This window comes from Papilio xuthus, unplaced genomic scaffold (assembly GCF_000836235.2).
Source record: "Papilio xuthus unplaced genomic scaffold, Pxut_1.1 DF826961.1, whole genome shotgun sequence".
In the NCBI taxonomy this organism is placed as follows: domain Eukaryota; kingdom Metazoa; phylum Arthropoda; class Insecta; order Lepidoptera; family Papilionidae; genus Papilio; species Papilio xuthus.
The window spans coordinates 4,764,861-4,790,888 of NW_013531688.1; the positions used below are offsets into that span (position 1 = coordinate 4,764,861).

Genomic DNA, 26,028 nt, shown 5'->3' on the forward strand with positions numbered 1-26,028 from the left:
TTATAATAAAAAAAGTAAGAACGTGACTGCAATAAAAAGCCTGGAATGTGAGAAATAATAGTTTTATTGGCAAGATCCCTCACAATTACTTTTCTTCAGATAGTCGCAAATCGTGGAAAATCTTGACAATTGTTTTCATGTTCCTATGTCTTTGTACGTATTCTAGATTCTAGATGTTAATTCCTCTAGTTATTTCTGAACCAATGTCTAGAAAATACAATAACATTTGCTATGAATTTTATTTACAACGTTGTAAAATAACCATCAATAGACAATCACCTGATCGTGTCGTGTTGAATCAATAAATATGTTAAGATAACGTAAGATAAGAAGTACAAAGTAAACCGCTATCCTTGATGTAACAGTTAAAGTCTGCTTAACGTTTGACAAGAATATTTCCTTTATTATAACTTATTGATATGATAAATTAAACGTATGGAAGACGAGAATTGATACGCGAAACTTAATTATACGTTGAGATCAAGAATTTACCACAAATCAAAGCTCTTAGACGCCTGTAGTCTGAACAGTAGAATTGTGCAATGGGTTTCCATTGTCGCAAATTACCATCCGGATCAAAAGTATACAACCACCCCTTCATGTTTTTTGAAAAAATAAACGGAGATATTATGTTTTCATACAAGTGTTACGGATGGAATACAGAGGAATTTTACAAAAAAAAATACTACCGTAAACTTCGTAATATCTTGTTTACGAGTATTGTTGTGATAAAGCCATTTACAATCCACTTGTTGTGATAAATTAATTTTTTTATGATATCGTTTAATTTGACTCAGAATTACAACCTAAAAGCAACGACATATTTTGCGTATTTCTTTCCAATATGAATATATCTTGGTTGTATGGTCCACGAGCTATTGCTCGCGACTCCTTCCGCAGTATTAAAGAACATAATCAGTACTCTGTGTGATCTTCCAGACTATATTCTACATCTTTTTTTTTTCAGAGGGGAATGCTTTATGCATACTCCGTGCCCCGGGGGAAGGGGGGGTCACGACAGTTATGTGGGATTCTCTTCCAGATGGGAAGCATACCCACTAAACCCCTCTGTTCCTCCTACGCATGATGGCTCATAAACTATATTCTACACCTGTGCCAAATTTAATCAAGATCCGTTGAGCCGTTCCGGAGATACCTTCAAACAAACATAAATCCATCTAAACATTCGCATTTATAATATTAGTAGGATTATGGTTGAAACCTTTTAAATAAGATTGCATTCGCAGATATTTCTCTCCACCTAACCGCGTAAACTTTCATTATATTTTTACGACAGCGACAAAAGCTCTCGCTGGCTGCGTGACATAAACAAAATTATTTTCACCTGCTTTATAGCTGCTTGTTTTTATTTGCTGAAATATTTTTTGTGTAAATATTGCGGTAAAATAATGGTAAAGGTGGGTTGTAAATAAGTTAACGTTGGTTAACTCTTTTATTTAACTCTAGTTGTGGCCTGCGACTCCGTTCGCGTGTTAGCAAAAAAATTAGTAAGTAGTCTATGTGATACTCTAGACTGTGTTCAAACTGTAACAAATTCCATTAAGATCTGTTGAACCATTCTGGATATACTTTTTTACAAACATCCAACCATACATCCAAACTTTCGCATTTATATGTTAGTAAGGAAGTAGGATTAGAAAGAAATATCATATCAGACCACTGATAGGATATTTTAACTGATTATTTAAAAAAAAACTGGTACTACCATTTATCTAATATTAGCGTAGATCTAAGATAGTGTTGTGTTATCACTTCAAAAACGTCATACTTAAATTAATTCATTTCAGAAAAATAAACTAGCGAACAAACAAATGTATCACGCAATAATACATTTATAAAGTCTGATCGCCGACGCCCGAACACGCTAAATTGACCCTCCTTGTAGCCTCTAAAATATTCAATCATAACAACGAACCCGAGCATTACATACATAACAGTAGCTGGATAGAGTCTACTATTTGAATATGAAGAAACTAGCTGTCGCCCGCGACTCTGTTCGCACGTTATTTAAAATTAGTAATATAAACGCGCGGTTTAATAAAAATCTTCTTAATACGCCTACGTGTTCTTCCAGACTGTTTAATATCTATGCCAAATTTCAGCGAGATCCATACAGCCGTTCTGGAGATACCTTCAAAAAAACACCCATACATTTATCCATCCATTAGTAAGATATAAACACAATCCACGGCTGGGCGTATTTTTGTGCTTTCCTGCATGATGACAATAATTTACTTGATGCACTGTTATGCGAAATTTATCTGCGTCATCAAAAGCTTTTAAATTTGTTTTTTTTTCTGAGTGGACAAAATACCAAATACTAAGGAATTAAGTGTGACGGAAAATCCTACATTCTATGAATTTATAAAATTCTTTATAACTATTTAGTTAGTTTTCCTATAAAATAATAATAAATATAATTTCATTGTGGAATCGACTTTTTTCAATCAAATTTTTAGTAATATTATAAAACTACCGGACCGATTTTTTTCAGTGTCAGAGAGCTACACTATTCTCGGGTGTCATAGGCTATGTTTATTACCACGTTTTTTTTAATTTCTCTATGACGAAGTTACAGGAAACTTCTAGTTGGCCGCGATTTTATCTGTGCCTTACATAAACATGTGTCTGACACTAGTTATCAGCACACAAAGTATTGATATCATTGTTTTGTACAAACGATAGACCGACAGACATTTTGTTATACACGACCGTTAACTATTTTGACAAGGGTTCGTAGTAAGCAAAAAATATCGGAGAATCAGAGAAATGTAACTGAAATGAAACTAGAATGTTAGATTTGAAAAATTTCAGTTTGTAAACTCCTGAAAAAGGTTTGATTAGAAGTTATACTAAAGCCTTATATAATGCATAAAGGAATAAGAAGTTATTTTAACTTATTAAAAAACTGTTTTATTCAACACATTGAGTTCGAGTCGAGGAACTTTACTTAAACGAAACTTTGAAACTAAAGAGTTTAAACTTTAAATTTAAATTAAAAATGTTAAGAAATTGTAAATTAAAAACTTTACTTTTCATAAGGTCTTTGGAACTCTGTACAATATTTTAGTTTTATTTATAACTAATAAGAACAATCACATGTATGTACACATTTTTAATTCATTTTTTCCAGTTCACTATCAGAAAAAGTAGAAACAATTTTTTTAATCTGAAAAGTATAAATTATTGTAATTACGAAACACGTAGCCTGAAGACTCTTCGTTTTCAATTTGTGAGTTATTTAATTAACGAATAATGGCGTTTGGTAAAGAAGAGTGGCTGTAATAAAAAGCTAATGGCCTCGCAATAAAGTTACGCTTTGACTTCCAAATCACTTTTCACTTTAATGTACACGAGACATCTGCTTTCGTAACTTCGGATTATAAAATTCTTATATGGCTTTTGTCATAAGAACGAATAATGTTAGAAAAACTTCATGATTCAATATATAAAACCCTAGCAACTACTACTAGTAGTGGAGTCCACAGCAGCATAAGTTACTGCAAACGAATCGACGCAAAACCACGACCAGAGAGAAGTCGTGAAGTGAAAGTAATTCCTCCTATCATCTTTATCTCCTTTATATATCATTTAAAAAATGTCTTAAATCTTTCCCCCTATAGTACAGTCAAATCTTGATAAGCAAGAGTCCAAGGTTTTCTCTATAACCCGAAATTCTCGCTTATGAAGGTCGTCCGTCGGGACCGAATAACTCTGGCTTATATTCCCGCTTATTTTCGACAGGCACAAATTTGTGTATTTTGTAAATACTTTACTGTAGTAGTGTAATAATCATTAATAATATATTCTTCGGTTCGCTTGTTATTTGCCTCAATGGAAAATTTATCTTATCAAGTGGTGACAGTTGACAGTAGATAAGTAACTGCCACCAAGGCGTAGTGTCATCGGATGCAGCTAAGGTTGGGGTTATCTACTGTATTCGGTTGCTAAGCTTCCTATTTTCTATGAATCCTTGTTCATTTTAAATACACATTAGTTGTACTTCGCCTCGTACATTTCAGCATTCGTAACAAATGTAAACGCGACTAATATTAGAAGTACTATAATAGAACTAAAAATCAAGCTACACATTAGATTTTGCTTTGTGTAATGTTATTTTGGTGTCTTTTTATGCCATCTATAAATCTTACTTCTAACTTATTATAAATGTGAAAGTTAAGATGGATTGATGTTTGTTACTACGTAGCTTTAAAATGGCTAAACAGATGACGCTGAAATTTAGCCTAAATGTAGAACATATAGGTTACTTTTTTAATTTCGCTTGTACAGAGTCACAGATGACAGGCAATAATTTAACATGCTACATATTTGTTAAATCGATTCGTATTTTTGTAAAATCTTTTATCCAATTCGATGTATAATTTTGTGTTGACTTGTCATGAAATAGACATTACCGTCAAAATTGATGGCAATCTACGACATGCGTAGATAACATGCCTTTATCAGTGTCTCCTTATCGAACGTTGTATAACGTAATTGCCTATAAATATTGACTGAACGTTACGCTTTCACAAAGTGCTAGCTGGTAACCTTTATATGTTTAAATATTGGATTTATCGCCTTTGCAATATATAACATATTTTATAGATTTTGTACTAGGCAAAGTTGTAATAAAATTCAATTGTATACAATTAAATAATTCCACTAAATATCTCTTGATTGTTGCACTAACTAATATAATTAAACACACAACAAAGTGTAAAAACTAAAAAGTACTTTTTTAATTATATAGTTATTTATGCAGTTATTACAGAAATAATTTGCGGTAGCCCTCAACATCGTCAGCGCAGAATTAAGAAAAAAAGTATATAATATGCTTGCGTGTATCAGCTATTTCCCGTCCAAGTCCTGTCCAAATCGGTTTAGCCGTTCTGGAGATTGCCCAGGACAAACGCGGCCTTGCGGACGGTACATACCGACATAAAAATTAATAATTCGTTTTTGAAATAACATACAGACACACCAATTTTATTAATATGTATAGATTAAATAATAGTCTCCTGCACGTGTGCCTTCCTTTAAAAGAAAACTTAGTTGGCACAAATAGACTAATTAACAATACATATTTCATGCTTTATCATCATTAACAATTGTAATTTTTGCCTCAATGATATTGTTTAAAATGTTCCATTGCAATTACTCTGTAAGTCAATAAATGTATGAAAGGTATGGTGAATCGAACTATAGTTCGATTCACCATTACAAATTGTATGATGGTCGTGAGTTACTATTACATTGTACGTAATTTGCATTTTACAAATGAACTTATAATACTGCTATAGTATCCTACAAGTGTAAGTTTACCATAGTTTAATTTTATTATACTGATACAGCGATTGAAATGTTTTTATTGATTTACACCGCGATTGCATCTGCAGTTCCTCTGGTAATGCAAATGTCCATGGGAGTCGTTGATCATCTCGGTGTTCCTGCTGCTCGTTTGCCCCCTTCTCTGATATAAAAAAATCTCTTTGCAAAACAAATATAACTTAAAATGTAGTTGCAAACTGCTCGATTATGTATAGGATCTGAATTCTTAGATTTACTTAGCTATCGCAATAAATAAACGTGATAATAGTATTATAACATTAGCTGTTGCCCGCGACTAAGATGGCGCGAAATTAAAAAAAAAACTAAGTAGACTATGTTCTACATCTATGCCAAATTTCAGTGAAATCAATGCAGCCGTTCTTGAGATATCTTTTAACAAACATCCATCCATCCAAATTTTTGCATTTATAATATTAGTTAGGTTGGGGTGATGACGTCTAAAATATATATGAAAGATATTAATGTAAAGTCCAATATTTCCTAGAGTTTAAATTATTTTAGACTATGTAAGAATGGTAATTATTTATTAGTTCGGCTTATACATTTATTTTATTTATATTTACTCTGTTTCTCCTATAGTCAAAATAGTTCAGTTAGCCAACACTTTGATTCTTAAAAATAGTAATTTTATTATAATTTATTTAGTGACTGGATTATTTAAACACGTGATAATGAGATAACACAATCACATGTAGGAAAGATAACAAAAAATGTCATAGGACAGGATATGTTACGTATTTAACTAAAACTTAACGAAGACTAATAATGACAATAGACAAAAATATAGGCAACCGGTTCGAATAAAATACATTTTGCGTTAATTTAATGACAATGTAAATGTTGTCTGCTGTCGGAGGGTCTATCACGAATATTTGGGACATGCGTTTTCGTAACGTCATCGGCAAAATATCTCACAATTTGTCTGAGATTTGTCGTTTTATTTTAAGGCCGATACTCATTACAAATTTAATACTGTCAATGACGTTACACTTTATTATAAATTGTTGTGCTATACCCTTTGGGTCTTTTTCTAAGCTCTCGCTTCGACCCTAAGGCACACAGCAATAGCCCCGCGTGCAATGTCGTTTATTTTCACACAATATGTGGGTCAATGCGGCAACACGTATCCAGTGCACTCAGAGCAGTACTTCGTCTATTATTAGACGTTAATCGTGTCTTGGTCGATGATAATCGTTTTACATTGATATCACATATATTACATGCTTCTATGGCCCCTTTACTTATAATATAGCAATAATTCGTGTCATAAAGGTATGTCAATATTTCTGTTTAGCGATTTGATTTACGATTGTAAAAGATTTTTTCCGCCCAATTGTAAGATATTTTTAAATTGTGTAAAACACTTTTTTTAATTAAAACATGTTTGCTCATGTTAACTTACTATACGCCTCCACTTAGGTGGTCGGAGCCTACCCTAAGTATGTAGCGACTAGGCCACAGTCAGTCAAGCTGACACAGTGCGAGTTGGTTGACTACACATATCTTTGAATTTATTTACAGATATGTGCAGATTGCATCACGATTTTTTCCTTTACCGTAAGAACGACATATTAATTTACATAGATAAATCGAAAACCACGTTGACAAATGGCGGGATTCGAACGCAGGGCGTGCAGATTACAAGTTAAGTGCTTAACCCCTGAGCCACGCTCTTAGAAGTACTATTAGGTAAAAATATCCGTAAATTATTTTAAAAAATCAATAAAAATCCGATGGAATTCGTCTATATATAATGATAAGTCTTAATGATAAGATATTAATACAGCTGAACCAATAACTCTCATCCGGAGTATAACGATGCAATCTGCTGATAAACTACTGCGGTGGCGTGATGCACTAGCTATAGGGGCGTATAACATCATCTATGCAATAATGGACCGTCTAACAATATTATAAAGAGCATAATTGCTTAACACATCCTCGTATATGATTTATTATATCCTGGGTCGGACCACGCATTCCAAAATGCGATGTGACTGATGAAAAATAATGATCGTTATAAATGTTGATTGTTTAGATGTAACAATGGGAGATTTGAAAGAACCCTAACTGTCTGTTTAAAATGTTACACATCAACGTATTTGATGTGTAACATTTTATTTGTAAATAAAATCAAAATAATATTTATTTTACTAATGTTATAAATACGAAAGTTTAGATGGATGTTTGTTAGACAGTGTCTCCAGAACGGTTCAACGGATCTTGATGAAATTTGACAGGGATGCAGAACATAGTCTGGAAGAACACATAGGCTACTAATTAAGTTTTTTCTAAATTCTGCCCGGATGGAGTCGCAGGCGATAGTTAGTTATATTATACATAAAGAGCTATACCTTTCTAAACCGCACAAAGGTTCCAAACTCACGTTTTCAAAGAGAATTACAATGCATTCATTCTGCCCCGGTTGTATAACATCGCCCGGTCATCGTTCTGTTTCTGCCCCGGGGAATGCACTGCTAACCCCCCACGAGTTCATTCAACCCCTCCCCCTCAGCTTTACATACCAGAACATTGCAATTCGCTACAAGTTGAATGAGAAACGTGGGCGTAATGTTACCTCGAACAAACCACCACTGAGAGATCTTTGTAACTAAAAGCTCTCTGTTTTCCATTTCTATTTATTTTAATATTTGCAGCGTTTTAAATGAAAATTTAGTTTAATTATAAGTTATGATTTCTTTTATAATACGTCAATCAATATAAAAAGCAGTAATCTGATTAAGAGTTATCCTAGGCGTATGAACGTCCGCCGTACTGCACGCTCTAAAAGGAAGGTAACACATACGTATGTACATATGTTCCATTGTAATCTGCAGCATAAACAATTTCACTGATTTTGAACAGTAAAATATATCATCCAATTCTTATTTTTGTCCGTAGTCATCTGATTTAATTTTTTAATAACACTTAACGCCGCATTTTAGTTTAAGGGCTACGTAAATAATCCCTTCATGTAGATTTTTAATTGTAAACACACGATGTGACTCCTGGCAGATAATTTTTTATTTTGTTACCTATGGGTTTCCCTTAGAAGCATCTATACCATACTATACTTACGATCTTAACAAACAACTTGATTTTCGTTGTTCAGTCGGGAAGAGGGCAATGGTTCTGACGTCAATTGTGGGCAAGCCCACGCGACCGGGACCTTGGGAATTTGTTACGTGATCAGTCCTTTTAAATATATTACTCATCGAGAATTGCAGTAATAGTTTTGTTTTTCTTTTAGTATTTGAAGTTGTTTTTTTAGGCTACTTTTTATAAAGGCAATATTTGAAGGTGTTTTTCGCTTCTAATCCTTACTCTTAGTAATATGAACGTGAATGTTTAGATGGATAGATGGATGTTCGTTTTAAGGTATCTATAAAACGACTGAACTGATCGCGATGAAATCTGGCTTACATAGAGATCATAGTCTTGAAGAACACATAGGCTACTAATTATGTTTCCTTTTAACTCTGCGCGGCCAGATTAGCGGGCGACAGTTAGTCAGTTATAAAATGTTTTTGTTTTATGATGTTATACGTCATAGTAATTGTATCATTTTTCTCCTCTGTCTACCCCCTTTGGGAACAAACATGGGTATAGAACTTTGTATGAATGTACCGGTTTGATACAAACATGAAATAAGAATAGTTACATTCGACAAGCTAAGAAACTCTTTTGTTTGTTCAATATTTTCTAATTGAATTCAATAATCATTACTATTACTTGCTTACTGTTACGACATTCGACTACTAATCTAACTTGATACGCTTCAAGTTCATTGACTTCTTTATCTTTTGATATTATATCGTTTTAATTTTTCATCAATGGAATTTTTTTATATGATTCCTTTCTAAAAGTTGGTTAATTCGCAGAAATTTTCTAACAACTTCGTCTGTTTCACAACTACACGTGAAAATGTAATTTAAACAAAAAATATGACAAACTGGCTGTCGGCCGCGACATCGTCCACGCGGAATTAAAAGAAAACATAATTAGTAGCCCATGTGTTCTTCCAGACTATGTTCTATATGTATGCCGAACTTCATCGAGATCTGTTCAACCGCTTTGGAGATACTTTCAATCATCCATCCATCTAAATATTTGCATTTACAATATTAATAATATACTATTGTGGTTTTGTAAATACGACTATTCTTGGAAATCAACCCATAAGAATAACACATGACGCGACTGATTTGTAAGATTCAAATAAAGTGCCTACGTTTTTGTCACATTTGCCGATCTGAATTTCCGATGGAATAACTTTCAATATTTTACCGTTACGATAGCCTTTTGAATCGACAAATATGAAGCTTGCTGTTCCTCGAAATCAACACCTGCGTGCACCCGGTCACGTAACCGTCTGATACATATACATACTGACTGAGTCAACTTTTTCTGTACTTTTTAATAATAATGATAACAGGACATTAAATCCATTCAATGACATTAAGAATAACATAACACAATTAAAACCTCAAAAAAAACAACTTAACAGACAAAAAGATGTAACAGAAATTATAATTAAGCGTATTAAAGTTATTTCTTAATAAAGTCTTAATTTAATCTACATTGTTTATATCATGTAATAGTATCAAATCTATAACTTTATTTAAAAATTAGTTTGTACTACAATAGATACGTATTATACTAATTGTAAAAAAATAATTGGTAACTTCTTACAGATTGCTGATTAGAACACATGCAGAGACACCAAAAAAATGTATTACGTTGGCTACAAGCAAGTTTTTATAATTTACTTATCTTCTACTCTCTTACTAATATTATAAATGCGAATGCTTAGATGGATGTATGGCTTAACGAATTTCGCTGAAATTTGGCATAGATGTAGAACATAGTCTGGAAGAACGCATAGGCTACTATGCGTTTTTTTTTAATTCCGCGCAAACCGAATTTCGGGCGACTGCTAGTTTGACATAAAAATCGCTTGAGTAGATAAATTGCAAATTCCTAAAACGTATTGCAATGCATTCGACGAACTGCATTTATATACAGTGTAAGGTAATGAGGCCTTGATTCAAACAATGGAATTACGAAATGCAATTTTGCACTTTTAAGTAACAGCACAAAAAATTTACTTGAATAAAAATTTTAAGTTAAAATGACAAGGAACAAAAAACATCTTCAACGATATGACGAGCTATTTACAGTTTGTAGTATATTTGTCAAGGATAAAAATTCTACTTTAGATGAATATTATTTTCAAAAATATATTTCAGAATTCCAACCTAAAACTATACAAAAGCTACTAAACTTAAATCTTCAGATTCCTAGTAATAAAAGACACAATTTGCAGTCACATTTATTCGCTTATTTACTACTCCGACGTAATTTCCGCTGTTTAAAATAACAAGGAACTTTTGAATAAATAGTAAACATCCGATTCTAAATTTATAACTTCACATTAAACGCATAAAATTCGTGTTCAGTTCCGAATCTTCTATTTGCCGGAATGACGATATCGCTTTAAATGGGGTTCGGTAAAACGCGAAATGATTTGTCATAGAGGTGATGTAAGGCGCTAGTCTGGGTATACGATGCCTAAGTCACGTACATTCGTTTGTACCAATTAAATCCAAAGATTGTTTGAGTTTAAACAATAAAACTTTTGACTTTGGTACATTAGACTTGACTATAATTGTTACAAGAAAGAATATAACTCAATAAAATATTAAAATAAATTTATTAATCTATTTGTCTTTACCTACTCTTACTTCTTAATCTATTTAGGAAGTACATCAATCCCTTGTTTTTTTTTTACTTTTTTGAATTTTTATTCCAAATATTATATGCTATAAATTGCAAAATATTACTTAAATGTATTTAAATTTTATCACGTAATGTATTTTTGTAGTGCCTAATTACTTTAATGAGTGTAATCCATGCTTGTTAATTTATTGAATAAATAACTATAAGGCCATTGCCACTCGATGTTCGTAGTTTCAATTCAAGTTTTATATTTAGAGGTCAGCCCATGATTTAGCTATAATAGTTGCTGATTATGATGACATTTCAAATCGTACTTGTGTCGTTTAAAACTGATTTATATTTACAATATTAATTCTACACTTCGATACATTATGGATGACCATCAAACGAAATACAGACACACTAAGACTAATTGGTCAACTAAGCAAAACCCTTAGGTTGATTTAGAAAGTCGTATACACACTAAAATATTACTTAATGATTATCAATCTGAATGTGGCAGTTCTATCGATTGTTAAAAAGATACAGACCATTTCAATAGCTTGCGTCATTACATTATCTTGTTTGAACGATTTTTTTTAAATTTTAGAATTACCTTAATACCACTTGCACGTGACTACAAAATGTAGCATGTAAATCGGGGTTGTAGGTGCGGTCAATGACCCGAGTACATGCGGCCCTAATTGCATAATGATTTGCAGCGCGCGAGCCGCATCTTGCATTTCGCAAGCGTCTGACCCGGAATCGACGTATCTGTTTTACTTGACGATTGTTTTAAATCCTCTTCTAAAAATACTCGCAAAATCTGGGGATTTCTTAAATTTAGCAATGTTGTTGATCTGAAGAATTGTCTATAGATAATTTTCTCAACCAATGACAATGTTTAAAAATGGTTTCTTAAAGTCTGGAATATCGCAAGCACTCCATGGAAGTCTTCCCACCTAGCATAAGGCTTATTCCTCATTTGCTGTCTTCTATATAACAAAGATCAGTTTAAAGCGTGAAAGCGTTAGTAATAATTTACAGTCGTATTTATCGTAGTCATTATAAAACAGTGCCATTCAGCCGTCAACTTTGCGAGACAAAATGGCGCCTCGAGCTTTCATACACTCACCCGGTCACACGATGGATCACGCTATACCATACACCGGTTTTACTGGTTACGTTAAACGCCCCATTCGCTTACATATTATAAAGCCACAGAAACTTAGAATGTAGGCGAATTTCAGATATATTGAAAACCTTTTTTTGGCTTAATTTATTGTGGTAAAAAATAAGAGTACTATCTTTTTGCTTTAAGGTATCGGTTTCTTTACGCATGTATTTGCGTAAATAAATAAAGAAGAGGTAATTTAAGCGAATCGTATAATGAGCTGAAATATTGGTGTCACTGTCAAAAAAGCAAAAAGTTTTTATTAACACTAACAGTGTCACGATTTCACTTGCCCAGTTAGTTCCTAAGTAAAACTTTTGCCAGTGTTAGAATTGAAAAAAGCCAAAATCATGTCTTACCATTATTATAAATACGAATGTTTGGATAGATAGATAGATGAAGAAGGTATCTCCAGAACGGCTGCATGGATATTGTTAAAATTTGACATAGATGTATAACATAGCCTTGGAGAACACATAGGCTACTAGTTTAGTTTTTTTAGTTTCGCGCAGACGGAGTCGCGGGCGACAGCTAGTCTCCTATCATATAACAAAAAGTGATGTGATAGCTTAGTTTGTCATCGCTTATTCATATATTTGATAGTTATTTCAGATGTAACATACAGCATGATGTAATAATTTGAAAAGAAACGAAATGTCTGTAATTTTGTCTATCTTTTTATTTTTTTAATAATCAAGTATTAAATATCGATGTATAGTAAGAAATGTAAAGCTTTTTTAAAGTTTTTTTTCCACTTTATTACATCATACAAAAATTGTAAAACTTGTGCAACTAGTACATATGAATCCTTGGTGTAGCCCGCTAGTCTTCCGACATTGTTATTTCAAAAGCGGAGAAGTAAAGACTGGTATTCATATGAATAAATGTACACAAGTCTGTTGTATTTAAATATCTTTCAATTTATAAATGTTTTGTTATGATTTCTATAAATTTAACTTAAAAGTGTAAATTTTTTGAGTGGTTCAATTTTTTTTGTCATTATCATCGTGATTTTTCTCGAAATGTAAGTTTTTTCGAAGTTCTCGTACTTTTCTTTTTTATAACACATTTATATTTTTTGTTTTTCATTTCCACTTGTTTCACAAATCACTTTGTTTGAAATTTCACGTATTTTATTTATTAAGACACTAAAAAAAAATTAGGCTCTTAACCATTTTTTTGTATTTTTAATGATGTGTGCGTTTTTAAATACAAAATTCTTACTTTTGTATGCTTATTTAAATATCCAGTTTCAAAATATAGTTAAAACTTCTAACATACTTACATCTTTAATCTTAAAAGTTATCTTTAACCATGAAGTTCTGAGACCAAAATCTCTGTATAGAACATATCGTCATCTCTGTCTTTTTAATAAAACAGCGATATACTTTAAACAGAGTTCTCAGAAACCCACGTTAAGTGGAGAATTGAAACGCAATAAGTTTTATAATCTCATTGGTAATCCAGTGTGGCAGTAGCTAGAGCTGGGTCCATTAAGGTCGGTATTGTATTACGCGGCTAAATTGTGGAACAACGCGCCTTCATCCGAACGTATCCGATGTCGTGGCAACTAAGATGGATTGTAAACATTTTTATATCACTTATTTTATAATTTATTACAATAAAGTACGTTTATATGTCTACCTACCTATCAACAATCTCAGATTTAATTTAGATATTCATGATTACATACTATCTAAATGGAAAGGCCTAAATGTTACCACAAAATCGTAATAGTTTTCATCACCAATATAAATGATGTAACATTTATTTTTTATTTCATATAACCTTTTGCGTCAAAGGTTTTAATAGATAATAATATTATTTATTAATTACAATCGATGCTTCGGAACGAAATAATTTATTTAAAAAAAAAAGTCCGCTTCGATATCGAAGTGGCCACGGCGTACTAGTTTGGAAGAGGGGGGGGGGGGCAGAGCCTTAATTAAACTGTAGCTTTGTCGTAAATTCCGTTCGTTTTTTAAAAATAGAATAATGTAAGGGCTATGTTAACTTCTGGATAACCAGTTTAGCGAATGGCATATCGTCTTAAGCTCATATAAAGTGCCCTAACTGACCAGTCTTGATTGATGGACCGATTGTTCTGTACCGTTCGTGCGAATAAATAATGGATTTTTAAATTACTTTGTTAATGTATGTATTGACTTCTTATCGGTACTGTTATTCATTTGTATGTCATCAAATATAACCGCAGAGGTTTTAATAAATACAGAAAATTTATTAATAAATTACACAACGACATACAAGAGGATTTACTAGGAAGAGAGAAGTACTAAGGATTGTAAATATGCACGTCGAAATACGTTTGCTTTGCGTTGAGGTATTGTCCTTACATACGTGTTACTACTGTAAGTTGTGTTGACTTAAGCCATAATAGAATCGCAAGTCTTAGCGTTGCGAAAATAAACCAATCGGCTACAATATCACCCAATATGCTCGATTATTATTTTAAATAGTGCCAATAACCATAAACGTTATCGATACGTAGCAACAAGCGTAGTGTGAGGATCACACGCGAGCTAGTGATGTCTCATTAACCTGACCGTGATCAAGATACGACATCGGCGCGGTGACGGGCCGCGAACTCTTATCAAAGCGCCGCGTGCCTGTCGAATGAACGGAGCGGGAACCCTAGAAAAAAATTTATCATTTACTCCGCGCCATGGATACTATGCGCTCGGCACGTCACGTCACTAGCGTCGGCGTGAGTGCGCCGCCGTCGCGACGTATCATTCTCTGCACGGACGCCGCAGCGGACGCACGCATCGCTCGTACCAACGAAACTTGCGATCACGATCAGCTGTTTTGCCGAAACTTGACCACACACCGAATACATTGCGAAGCTTACCCCATCATGGTAAGAATCAGTGATCGTGGACAGTGTATAGTGCAGTGAATGTGTCCTCTTACTAGTGCCGAGACCGGTCGTACGCATTGTATTAACTAATATAAAGTGTATATACATCGAGTAAGCAGTGATTAAATATATAACAGCATTTATAACACTACGCTAAAAGTTATCAGCGTCGTCGTTTGTAACAGTGTGATCGTTGTTATTGTAATGCAATCTTGTTATAATAATTATTATTTGCGTAACGGTGCACCGGGTGGGCTGTGCGATGCGTTTTGAGAGCGCGACTGCTCGCTGCGATTGTCTTATTTTCGAGAGGCGCTAAAATTAGCGGATGCGTCCCCCGCCGCCTTCAGCTGGTTATATAACGACGCCGGCCTTGACTCCCGCGCCCGCGCCGCGTCTTCATACATTGCCTACATTAATACATCGTTTACCAATTGTATAAACAGGTCTTGATCGATCACCACTGACCATCCAATACGATAGAAAGAACAGTTCACGACACCTGTCATTCAATATTAGTCGTGATTAAAATGAAATTAAACAATTTTTTATTGCTAAAATATAGATAAATACCCTTAAAGTGATGCTCTTCTTTTTGTTCATATAAATCGAAAATAGCACGAATATGGTATTTCTAATTACAACAAATAAATCTTTACTATGTTATGATGAAACGCTAAAGTAATATGTGCAGAAATCTTATCAGTATCGCCCTTGAATAGTTTATTTTATGTAAATGTTTATCGTACGATAGTCTACCGTCTGTCTTGCATCGAATTTTTTATCTACGTAATACCATGATGATCAATTTTAAAGTATTTTTACCGCATAAATCTTGATATACGTAATACTTGACGCAAGTTGTTCATATAGTAATTATTCGTCTATCACAGTGGTTCCCAAACTTATTTTGCTTACTGCCCACTTTGAGAATAAATATTTTTTTAGCGCCCTCATATTTACACATATTTAAAAACCACTATAACTTCAAATTAAAATTAATTAATTATTGTGACCTATTTATGTATATTAACGGAGAATTCTAAACGAAACTTTTACTATAACCCGCAACTTAAGACCTGCAATGCCCACAAGTGGGCGTTATCGCCCACTTTGGGAAAGACTGGTCTATCATTTTACGTGGTACGTTAAAGTAGTAAATAATATTCTATATATGTAACATATTTTAATAATTTTTAGTTCTGAGTTATCGTTATTTTAATATCTAAATTCACATGCGAAAAACGTCGTTAAATCTTTTTCCTACAAATGAATTTATACAGTGAATAATTAAAAACATTTAATTGTATTGACTTTTGACTTTTTTTAACTTTGGTATTGTTTAATTGCATACTCTTTAATTTGTTTTTAATGCAAATAAGTGACGTAAGTAGCTTAGTACTATAATTATATAAAGTCGCTCCCTTGTCATTATATAAGTATTAATTGTTAGATACATAATGAGATATAAAACCTCGAGAAAGCAAATTAACTGTGAAATTGCAGTATTAATAATAATATTATCTTAAAAACTTTATTAACAATATACTGATAATTAAAAAATATTAAATAGTTGTACGTAACTTCGTCTGAGCGTTGAAAAAATCTAGTATCAAATATAGCTTGTGTCAACAACTTAATCAAATCTTTCCTCTTAATAATATTATCATCATCATCAGCTCACTATACGTCCCTACCGAGGGGCTCGGATCCTACCCTAATATCAGGGTGATTAGGCTATAGTCAACCAAGCTAGCCAAGTGCGGGTTGCTTATATAATATTATATTTAGCCTATATTACTATATTAGTAGTATTATAGTAAAAGAATATTTTAAATAAAAGTCAAAAATACTAGATTGATGTATTTATTCATTACAAAGATAGAAAAATAAAAATCTTAACTTATAACGAAATTAATGTATTCTGAATGAATATAATATATAAATAGTTTACTTGAGATAGTGCCGTTTAAGTTTATGCTAAGGTTTAAGCAGTTTAAGTTTAAGGTTCTGATAAATAAGCGTTAATATAAAAGCATCTTGGTATGATGTGACGTAATACGTCCTCGACCGTGTTAACATGTAATTGTTGAATTGCGTTACTCGCCGTTGAGTTTCACGGCCAAGGCCGCTAACAGCTGCTCTCTATATTTCACACAGTAAATTATGTATATGTTTACGGCTATAGAAAATAAATGTAGTTCTTTCTGCACATATTAGATATTCTTGCTTTCACTTTCCCTAATGACGTAGTAAAGTGCAATTGCGCCGTGTGTATACGTCGTAGACAACTTTTGTTGAGAACTTCGCATCAAAATCTCGGACAATCGATACCCACCCCACCTTTGTTGTTGCTGCGCGCGCCGCTGCGCCCTCTTGTGAATGGCCGATGAAAACGAGAGACGCCGGGGGATGGGGATAGCAAGGTCGCAGTCGAGGCCGTATTACGTTTCTACGTTTATCCCTCTCGATTGAACTGTATTTCTGTTTTACCATCTCTTTCTGATCGATCCCTCACAGATGCATTTATGCAACGGAACAGGCTCCGAAGTAGAAGCATGGATTTGTTTTTGTTGCGTCATTATAATAAACAACAAGACCGCGATCAGACGTTTGAAGTGGTTTTAGTATTAGGATATGATATTGTAAGCGTTATCGTACTTAATTTGATGAAACAAATATTTTGCTATAGATTTTTCATGTTTCGAAAATAAATGCCGCATCAAAAAGTGTATGTGTGTTTTATAGTAACGTAAGAAATTTCCGCTTAACGCGTCTATTTTAATCTATAAGGTTAAATGTGTCGTGAACCTTAGTAACTCAATAATACCCTTATCAAACCGCAAAGAGATTTAATGATTTCGATTAAAGATCACTGACGCAAACGTTTCCTGTGGGACCATTTGCGGGTTATCTTTGTCTGACATTTTATTAATTAATCGAAGCAATTTACTGGTGGATAATGACCATCTATATTTATTTTGTTGCAACTTGTGCTTCGGTACGTTCGCTTTTCTACGATTACATGGATTAAACATTTAGTTTATATGATTTAGATAAATTTGTTGTTAGTTATATTCATTTACATATGTAAATTTTTCGATAGCTTTCCACAATATTATAATGTTATAGTTATGTGTATTTTGCATGAGACTAGGCGTGAACTCGTTTAAACAGCGGCCTTGATTATTGTTGACTGATTGTTCGCAATTGCAATACATCTCGCAACGTGCCGCCCATACATTGTATGTACTCATATGTCGTATTGATACACCGAGATGTACACTCGCCAATACGATTAGCACTTAATGCAACGCTCCTCACTTATTACCAGTTTCATAATCGTCTTTAGTAACTAACTCGCAGCTTAATGACAAATCTATGCAGATCCGTTTGTTTTATGACTACACTACACAGTAGATATTTTAGACTTTATACTGAACTTAATGAAGTTAAAACTCATGATATACGATATACTTAATGTAATAAAAAACAGAGGTTCAGAATATTTTTATGTTATTTAATAGAGGTAGACCTAGTAGTTAGAAAAATGTTGGCATGTGATTTATTTTGTTCTCAGCGGTATCGAGTGCAGAGATGAGGTGTTTGCTGCACACCAAGTGCAGCATGCTGACATAAAGCCTATCGTGGTCCCGAAGCCACAGAAGGCAGCGCCAGCCCCGATCTGCCACCCGGCGACAGAGGCACCCAACGGCGCCATTGTAGCCGCCGTCCTCCCGGAAGAGGAGAGACCAATACCCGTCACAGAATTGATATTCGCACCGCGAAAGAAAGAAATGAACAAAGGCTTTCTCATGTTCTCCCAAGACGAAGGACTTACAAGTGAGTGGCACACCAACTTCCACAGCTTAGGTATCTGTTGCTTGCTTTATTGTGCACGTTCTCAGCTAAAAGAATCGATCTACTACGTTCCGATTTTTTGCAGTGCTTAAGGACGAGCCTGAAGACCTGACACACTTGGCGCCCACGGCCGGAGACGCTTGTATTCCTCTAGAGAATACCCCATTTGATATGTTTGAAGATTTCATTTTGAGCGACAACTACTGTAGCTTACTAGGCGACGATTTGGCGACCGGATCGCCAGTTGACTCGCTCACAGCCGACTCCTTGTTATCCTCGCCTGATCCTCAGGTAACCTTCGAAGAATCCGTATCTTTTAGTATTCTTAATGCGACTAAAAGACCATAATGATTACCCAGTAAATTTCCATTGCAGGAAACTGAATCATCATGCGAACAGTCTTCCCTATTAACAGAATTGACGCTAGATGCGTTCGACAATGGCAGATCAGATAATGACATCGAGGATGGAAATTCTCCGTTCATTCCCACTAGCGATGAGCTCCCGGTTTTGGAGTCCGCAGTTATGTGGGGTGCACTGCCTGACAACGTTAGTCTCGCCAGGCCCCAGCCCTCGGAGACGCAAAGCGTGTCGAGCGCGCCGGCGTTACAGCGCCTGCTCGCCGCCGCTCCGACAGGACCACCGCCACAGGATCTTATCACGAATATTTACTCAGACCAAGGTCTCTATCACCAACATTATCATCTTGAAATATATAATATTTGTAAGAAATATTATTATATTCAACATTTATTTGCAGGTCTAATTCCAAACAGGAGTGTATCGTCATGGGACACTGGTGTCAAGAGGGTATTGAAGCAGGAGGAGGAGCCGATTGCAAAGCGCGTCAAGCGCAGCCCTTCCCCGACGGAAGTGCCCCGGACGCAGTCGCAGTCTTCAAGCGTCCTCATGAACCTCCTGGTGAGCGGCTGTGACGTGGACGCTGGCTACATCTGCACAGTGCAGTGTCGCCCGCGCCCCAAGGCCAAGGCTTGAATAGTGGTTCATTGGTTCATTCATAAACTGTGATAATAGACGTCCAGTGTACGGATTGATGGCTCGTTATGTCGGTCGTGGCTCGAGAGGTCCGGAACGAATTAATAAAATATATTTTTTCCAATATTATGATTGTGATATCAATCACCCATATCAATATTAAAATGTCTATCAGTTGGAACTGTTTAGATCCTATCTAAGGTCTTCAAATCTTCCAGTAACAATCCGAAATACTTTTTGTATACTGCAGAAGTAAAAAATTCGAAGGGCAAAGGTGAGCTCTATTTACTTAGTGTTGAAGCAAGTCTTTCGTTCTAGTGGTTAAGTTTAACTTACGCATATCGTTGTAGTTATGTGATGGACAGTTGAATCTTTTTTATGTTAACTTAACGTTGGTTTCTGAGACAACAATTTCTGTATAAAACATATTGTAATCCCTGTCATTCTCGATCAGACATAACAATACGTTTTAAACATGGATTATTGCTTCGGAAACTCACGTTTAGTGGTTTTAGGCGAATGATATGCCGCGCTCCGTCTTATGTTGGTAGTTGTGTAGTTTTTTTATTTTATTTTAGCGATAACGAGCGCTGTTTATTTATTTTTAGGAGTTATTTATCTATAGAAATGTCTACGTTTAATGTTAGTTTTATTCAGAGTTTGTCAACTCTGCGACTAGATGAGGTTTTATATATTAGAGTCTATTGTAGATTAAGTTCCCTGAGGGATGTTTTAATGCAGTTTACAGTGTCTTCACTGCCAAATACATATAAATATATTGTTTTTATATATATGTTAGTTTTGTTGGTTAAATGGATGTTTCGATCAATTAAAAGTCTAGCATAGAAAAGGTTTCGAATACGGTTTTTTAACTTTTTTATGTATAGCAGCTAATATATGTAGATTTAACAATGTATTCGGCCATTTATATAAATTTTAACCTATATTTATTAAAAAAGCAAATATATAGTACATATGTGTAGTGATAATTTTATCATCGTTGTTCACTACTTGTAAAGTTTATTGAACGATGTGTAATTAGAAGAAAATATTTTTCTCGAAAAATATATGGATTAATCAATTTTTTTGAAAAAAAAAATTATCAAACATTAAAAAACGAAACTAAAAAAAATGAAACTTATGCACGTTGATTTCATTTAACCCCATTCCTAATCCTTTTCTTCCTTTACGAGTATTAGCTTTAACTTTAACGTGGGCTTCCACTGTTTCAACTCTATAGAAAACATAATGTTATCTCTTCTATTTTAATTTAAAGAAAAGAGACGACAGTTTATTTTGAGGCCACTATCTCGGAATCAATCACTAGAAGATTATGAACTAAAATGACAATATTAACGACAAATGAAATTTATTCAGAATATGTGTAATTAGAAGAAAATATCCTTAATTCTAGTAATACTGGAAAAAAGATTAATTACTTAGAAATATTAGATAGCAACAATCTTGATGTGACATCCAAAAATGTAGGTTATTGACCTTTCATTATGTAATTCCTTATATAACATTCAATAGTATAATATATTTTAGTATTTATAGTGACTACAAGTTAAGAAACATGTTTACTTTGGACAGAATAAGGAAAATTCTAAAGTGACTAATTTAAAACTCTATGCAAACATGTACATAGCGACCAGTCGTCACGTATTTAATCGTTAAGTCATGCTACCAAAGGATTTATTAATAAAATTGTTAATCGTCGTGAAAAAAATATATATAAATAAAACCATAAATATGTATATAATCAAATTATGTAAGAACTAACAGTCATGCAAAAAAACCTTTTTGGTACTCGTATCTTTATTTTAAAAAAACGATTCGCGTGTATTTATAATTCAGACACAATTTTGACACTTTACTTAAAAATATAAAAAAAAAATGATTAGTAGATTATTGTTAATTAACAATTAATTAAATTATATTATTTCCTGTGTCTACAAGAAATATATAAATAGAAATAAAAGAGGAAAATAATAATTAAGGCACTACTACCAATTGGTATATTTGACATTCAATTTTAATCTTTGATGACCAAAGACAAAGAGTAGTTAGGTAGAGAGTTACTTTGGCTTACCGTAATTACAAAATGTAAAATTATCAAGTCTAAGGTTCAATAAAGAGAAGATTTTATTACCAATGACTACAGCCGGCACTTTAACAAAAACAGAAGTATAGCATAGTCCAGTTATCCGAAGGCGGTGCCCGTATAAGTCCGTTCTCCCCAGTCCGATAAGTGTCTCCTTGGGAGCGCTAAAATGGAGCCCCAACATAACGGAAGCGTCAATTACTTGGCCCCGAGTAATGCTATCTAACTGCACGATTTGGGACACGACGAGATTGGATACCCTTTTCTAGAATTCGTTGTTTCGCATTTTAAGAAGTATTCCAGATATTCAGATATAAAAGCTATATAGATATTTTCTAGCAATATTCTAGTACTAAAATAGGATATTCCACTTTAATAAAGTGACTCTTTTATATTAAATGTAAATATACTATGATTTATGTTTATTTGCTTAAATAAATTTTAATATAACAATATTGAGTTATATATTCAACTAAAAATGCATTTACTGTTTGCATATATCTTAAACATTAATAAATTATGAAATTTTCTTTAGGTAGAAAAAAAATATTGAATTATTTCTATCTAAAAAAATAATAAATCAAGTATAGATTATTATCAATTTAACGCAAAACTTTAGTTTTTGTTTTAAGTTAAAGGCGCATTTTAAAGGAACACTTATCGCCAAGCTCATTTCCAGATCTAATCCTGACCAAACCCGGAAAATCCCTTTAACTGCAAACCCAAGGGTAGACTGATATAAATGTGAGACTCGTTATCCTTAACTATAGTAATTCATTAAGAAGAAATGTTTCTTAAGAGCTTGGTATTACGTTCAATTGAAAAAACACTGGAAAAAGTTTTCATATAAAATTGATTCTTATATACTATCCAAATATACGAAAGAAATCTAATTTACATGACAATTTGATAGGTAAACGTCCGAATTTGATTTGAAAAAGACTGAATTTCAAATGCAAAATAAGTTTATAACACAACATTTTGTAGTTAATTATTTTTAATTTTACAATGCTTTTCATGCGATTTAAAGAAATTGAGTTAACAGTGTGATCCATGCGTTTTTCGGCAGTGGAAACTAGAAATTATTATGTATATTAAATATGACTTTAAATTTCATATTATATCGTCAAAGGTTTAACTTTTGTTTTAATTTTTAATTTTATATTTAGCACAAAATATACAAAAGAATACGAATTAGCATTAACGCGTCACTAATATTCAAAATAGTTGATGTTAGTTCTCTGTGTTGACTTGTTACGTCTGATTGCTAGACGACAGGCGACGTAAGGTCATTGTCATTTAAAATTCACAGTCAAGGTCAAAGCTAATACTCTATCCATATCCTTTACGTATTTAACAACGTGCATATTTTTCGCTTAATTATATATTTTTTTTCTTTTCTTATGTTTTTACTTGTACTAATATCATATTTTATGTGTTTCAGGACATACCGCAACAGATTCAGCAAAATCAACAAAACACCCAGAAAATATCACCAAATTATCAACAGATGATCGGACAGGGACCTCAAATAGGTTCAATTAATAGGAACAACATTCCCATTCCTGTTATAAATATCATACAGTCTTCCAATAACATGATGCGTTCAAACACACCGATTACATGTATCAACAATGCCATGTCACCACTCACCCTTAACGTAAATTCCCCAATGTACTCTCTCCCTCCCAGCCCAAATACATCTAACTACACCAGCCCAGCAATGAGCCCCGCGCAAAGGGATCTCCTCATGAGTCCCTATTCGACACCTCAGTCTCTATCACCCGTCGGCAAATTCTCGCAAGGATATAGCCCTAATAGTAGGCACATGTCGCCAGTCAACATGCTCCACGGATACGATCCGTATCTAAACAACAAGATGCAACAAAGCCCCGGATTCCCGCTCCAGCAGAACGATATGCTTCTCGATACCAACATGAACCTAACTTCCACCGACTTCTGGACAGATCCTGAGGTTATTCAGGACACCGGTGACCTGCTGATGGCCTTCGATGACGTCAAATTAGGGTAGAACACATCCGGAATGCGGAGTGATTTTTACCGACCCCTATGGAACTTTTGTGGAAGCATTGAATATATTGAGACTAAGAAAATTAATAATTTTACTAGATGACAATATTCACATGTTCGCACAATCATTCCGATAGAAAATATATGCTATGTCGGAACTTTTTTACCAATAGGAATCACTCGAGTGAATGCAGGGTAGATGAGGGTAGAAACAATAAAAGTCCCAAAGGATCCCACACAAATTGTATCCGAGTTACCTACCTACAATCATATTTTGTGAAAACAATGTAATCAATGAGAAGAAAATGAACTTTATCGTATATAGGATATTTTGTATTAATTTCAGTTTTTGTTGGAACCTGAAGATGAGTCAAATATACGTCACATACTTAGTTGCTCTAAATAGCAACGACGTAACTTAGAATGTATGAGAGATAAACAATTTATATATTTAGGTTAACTTTTATAAGAGTGGTTGTAATTTAAGAACGTAGATTATAAAATATATTTGCAAGTGTAATGAAACCAACCGCATTTCATACAATAATTGTTGATTTACCGTAAATTTCTGAGACCGAAATCCCCATTTAAAACATACACTCTGTTTTGTCAAAGATAATGCCAGGGATAACGATATATTTTGTATAGATTTTTGTCTCAGAAATCAACGGTTAGAGAATAAAATAAACGTTATTTCTACATATAGAATATGTTTATGACAGTTTTTTGGTAATAATAATGATTTTAAAAACAGTTTTAAATGGACGTAAGTCGATGACGTCAAATATTCAAGGACATTTGGTATACGACCAGAAACAGATATATAGATCAAAAAAATATATACTCGTTATAAAATAAGACGTACTAATATTTCATTTTACCTCATATCGTCCACGAAGTTAACTTAAGATGGACATCGAAAAATATTCATTAAGATTAAGCCGAATGTAAAAATAAAGATTCATTCGAATCTGTATTTCCAAAGCAGTTATTAACTTCCTTCATACTCGAATAAACATATTTATTTTCCTTATTGTTGACAATGCCTTTAAATTCATATAGTTTTGCAATATTTTTTTCTATAACACGATATAACAAGCTCGTTTTGACATTTAAATAAACAATAATTTATAAAAACCCAACGGACATTAATGAATCGATTTTTAAAAATCGATTCAACTTGTTTTCGATTTGTTTGTTACATCACTATCTGTCAAAACAGGATTGTTATTTTGTGACTATAATTACAGATAATAAATTAAGTTGATGGTTTTGTCTTTAATGTCGTACAGTATAAGTACAATATGTTAAGTTCAGTTTATAAGAATGTCTTCTATAAATGCAATTGTTTTTTTTTTCGTTTTTTATAAAATCTCGATAGATTATTTTACATAATTAATAATAATAATTATAAGTTGAAACTGTTAATCTTTTTAAATGAATACAAAATCAAATTTTGCTATATTGTTTCTCAGAAACTTTGATAAAAATTTCTTTATATAATTGAGTAGGTAGGTATTGTTTCGTTTTTCATCTTTATTGGTACTTTTAAATGTATCGTCCTCAATTTTCTCTGTATAATTAATTCCCTTTACTGCCAATTTACAGCAAATATATATTTTGATGTTACATACTATGGTAACCTTTATTGTTAACAATTTAATTGAATTTTGAAAATAGCCTGAGTGCCATAGAATGTACTAACTACTATGAAAATTAATAAAGATTAAAAATGTTTGTTACAATATATAACAAAAATCAATATTTTTATTTCTTCGATATAATTATGTAGCTATATCGAAATATTAATTGTAAATACATACAAAATGAGATATACTTTATATATTTTGAGATTAAATTTCGGTCATGAAATTGTTGTTTTATTTTCACTTA

At 33.2% G+C, this 26,028-nt stretch overlaps 1 protein-coding gene across 4 annotated transcripts in view; it reads left to right on the forward strand.

Moving 5' to 3' along the window:
• LOC106120093 (hypoxia-inducible factor 1-alpha) overlaps window positions 1–24,951 on the forward strand; it is an 83,472-nt gene extending 58,521 nt beyond the window's left edge. For 3 of the 4 annotated variants that reach the window (XM_013315277.1, XM_013315274.1, XM_013315276.1), the window contains exons 8-12: window positions 18,724–19,016; window positions 19,090–19,295; window positions 19,380–19,686; window positions 19,765–19,925; window positions 23,549–24,951. In XM_013315277.1, the coding sequence (XP_013170731.1) occupies window positions 18,724–19,016; window positions 19,090–19,295; window positions 19,380–19,686; window positions 19,765–19,925; window positions 23,549–24,136 (1,555 nt within the window). In that variant the 3' untranslated portion in view covers window positions 24,137–24,951. The remainder of the gene's footprint in view (window positions 1–18,723; window positions 19,017–19,089; window positions 19,296–19,379; window positions 19,687–19,764; window positions 19,926–23,548) is intronic. The other variant, XM_013315275.1, reaches the window with a different exon arrangement.
• Window positions 24,952–26,028: the final 1,077 nt, after the last annotated feature.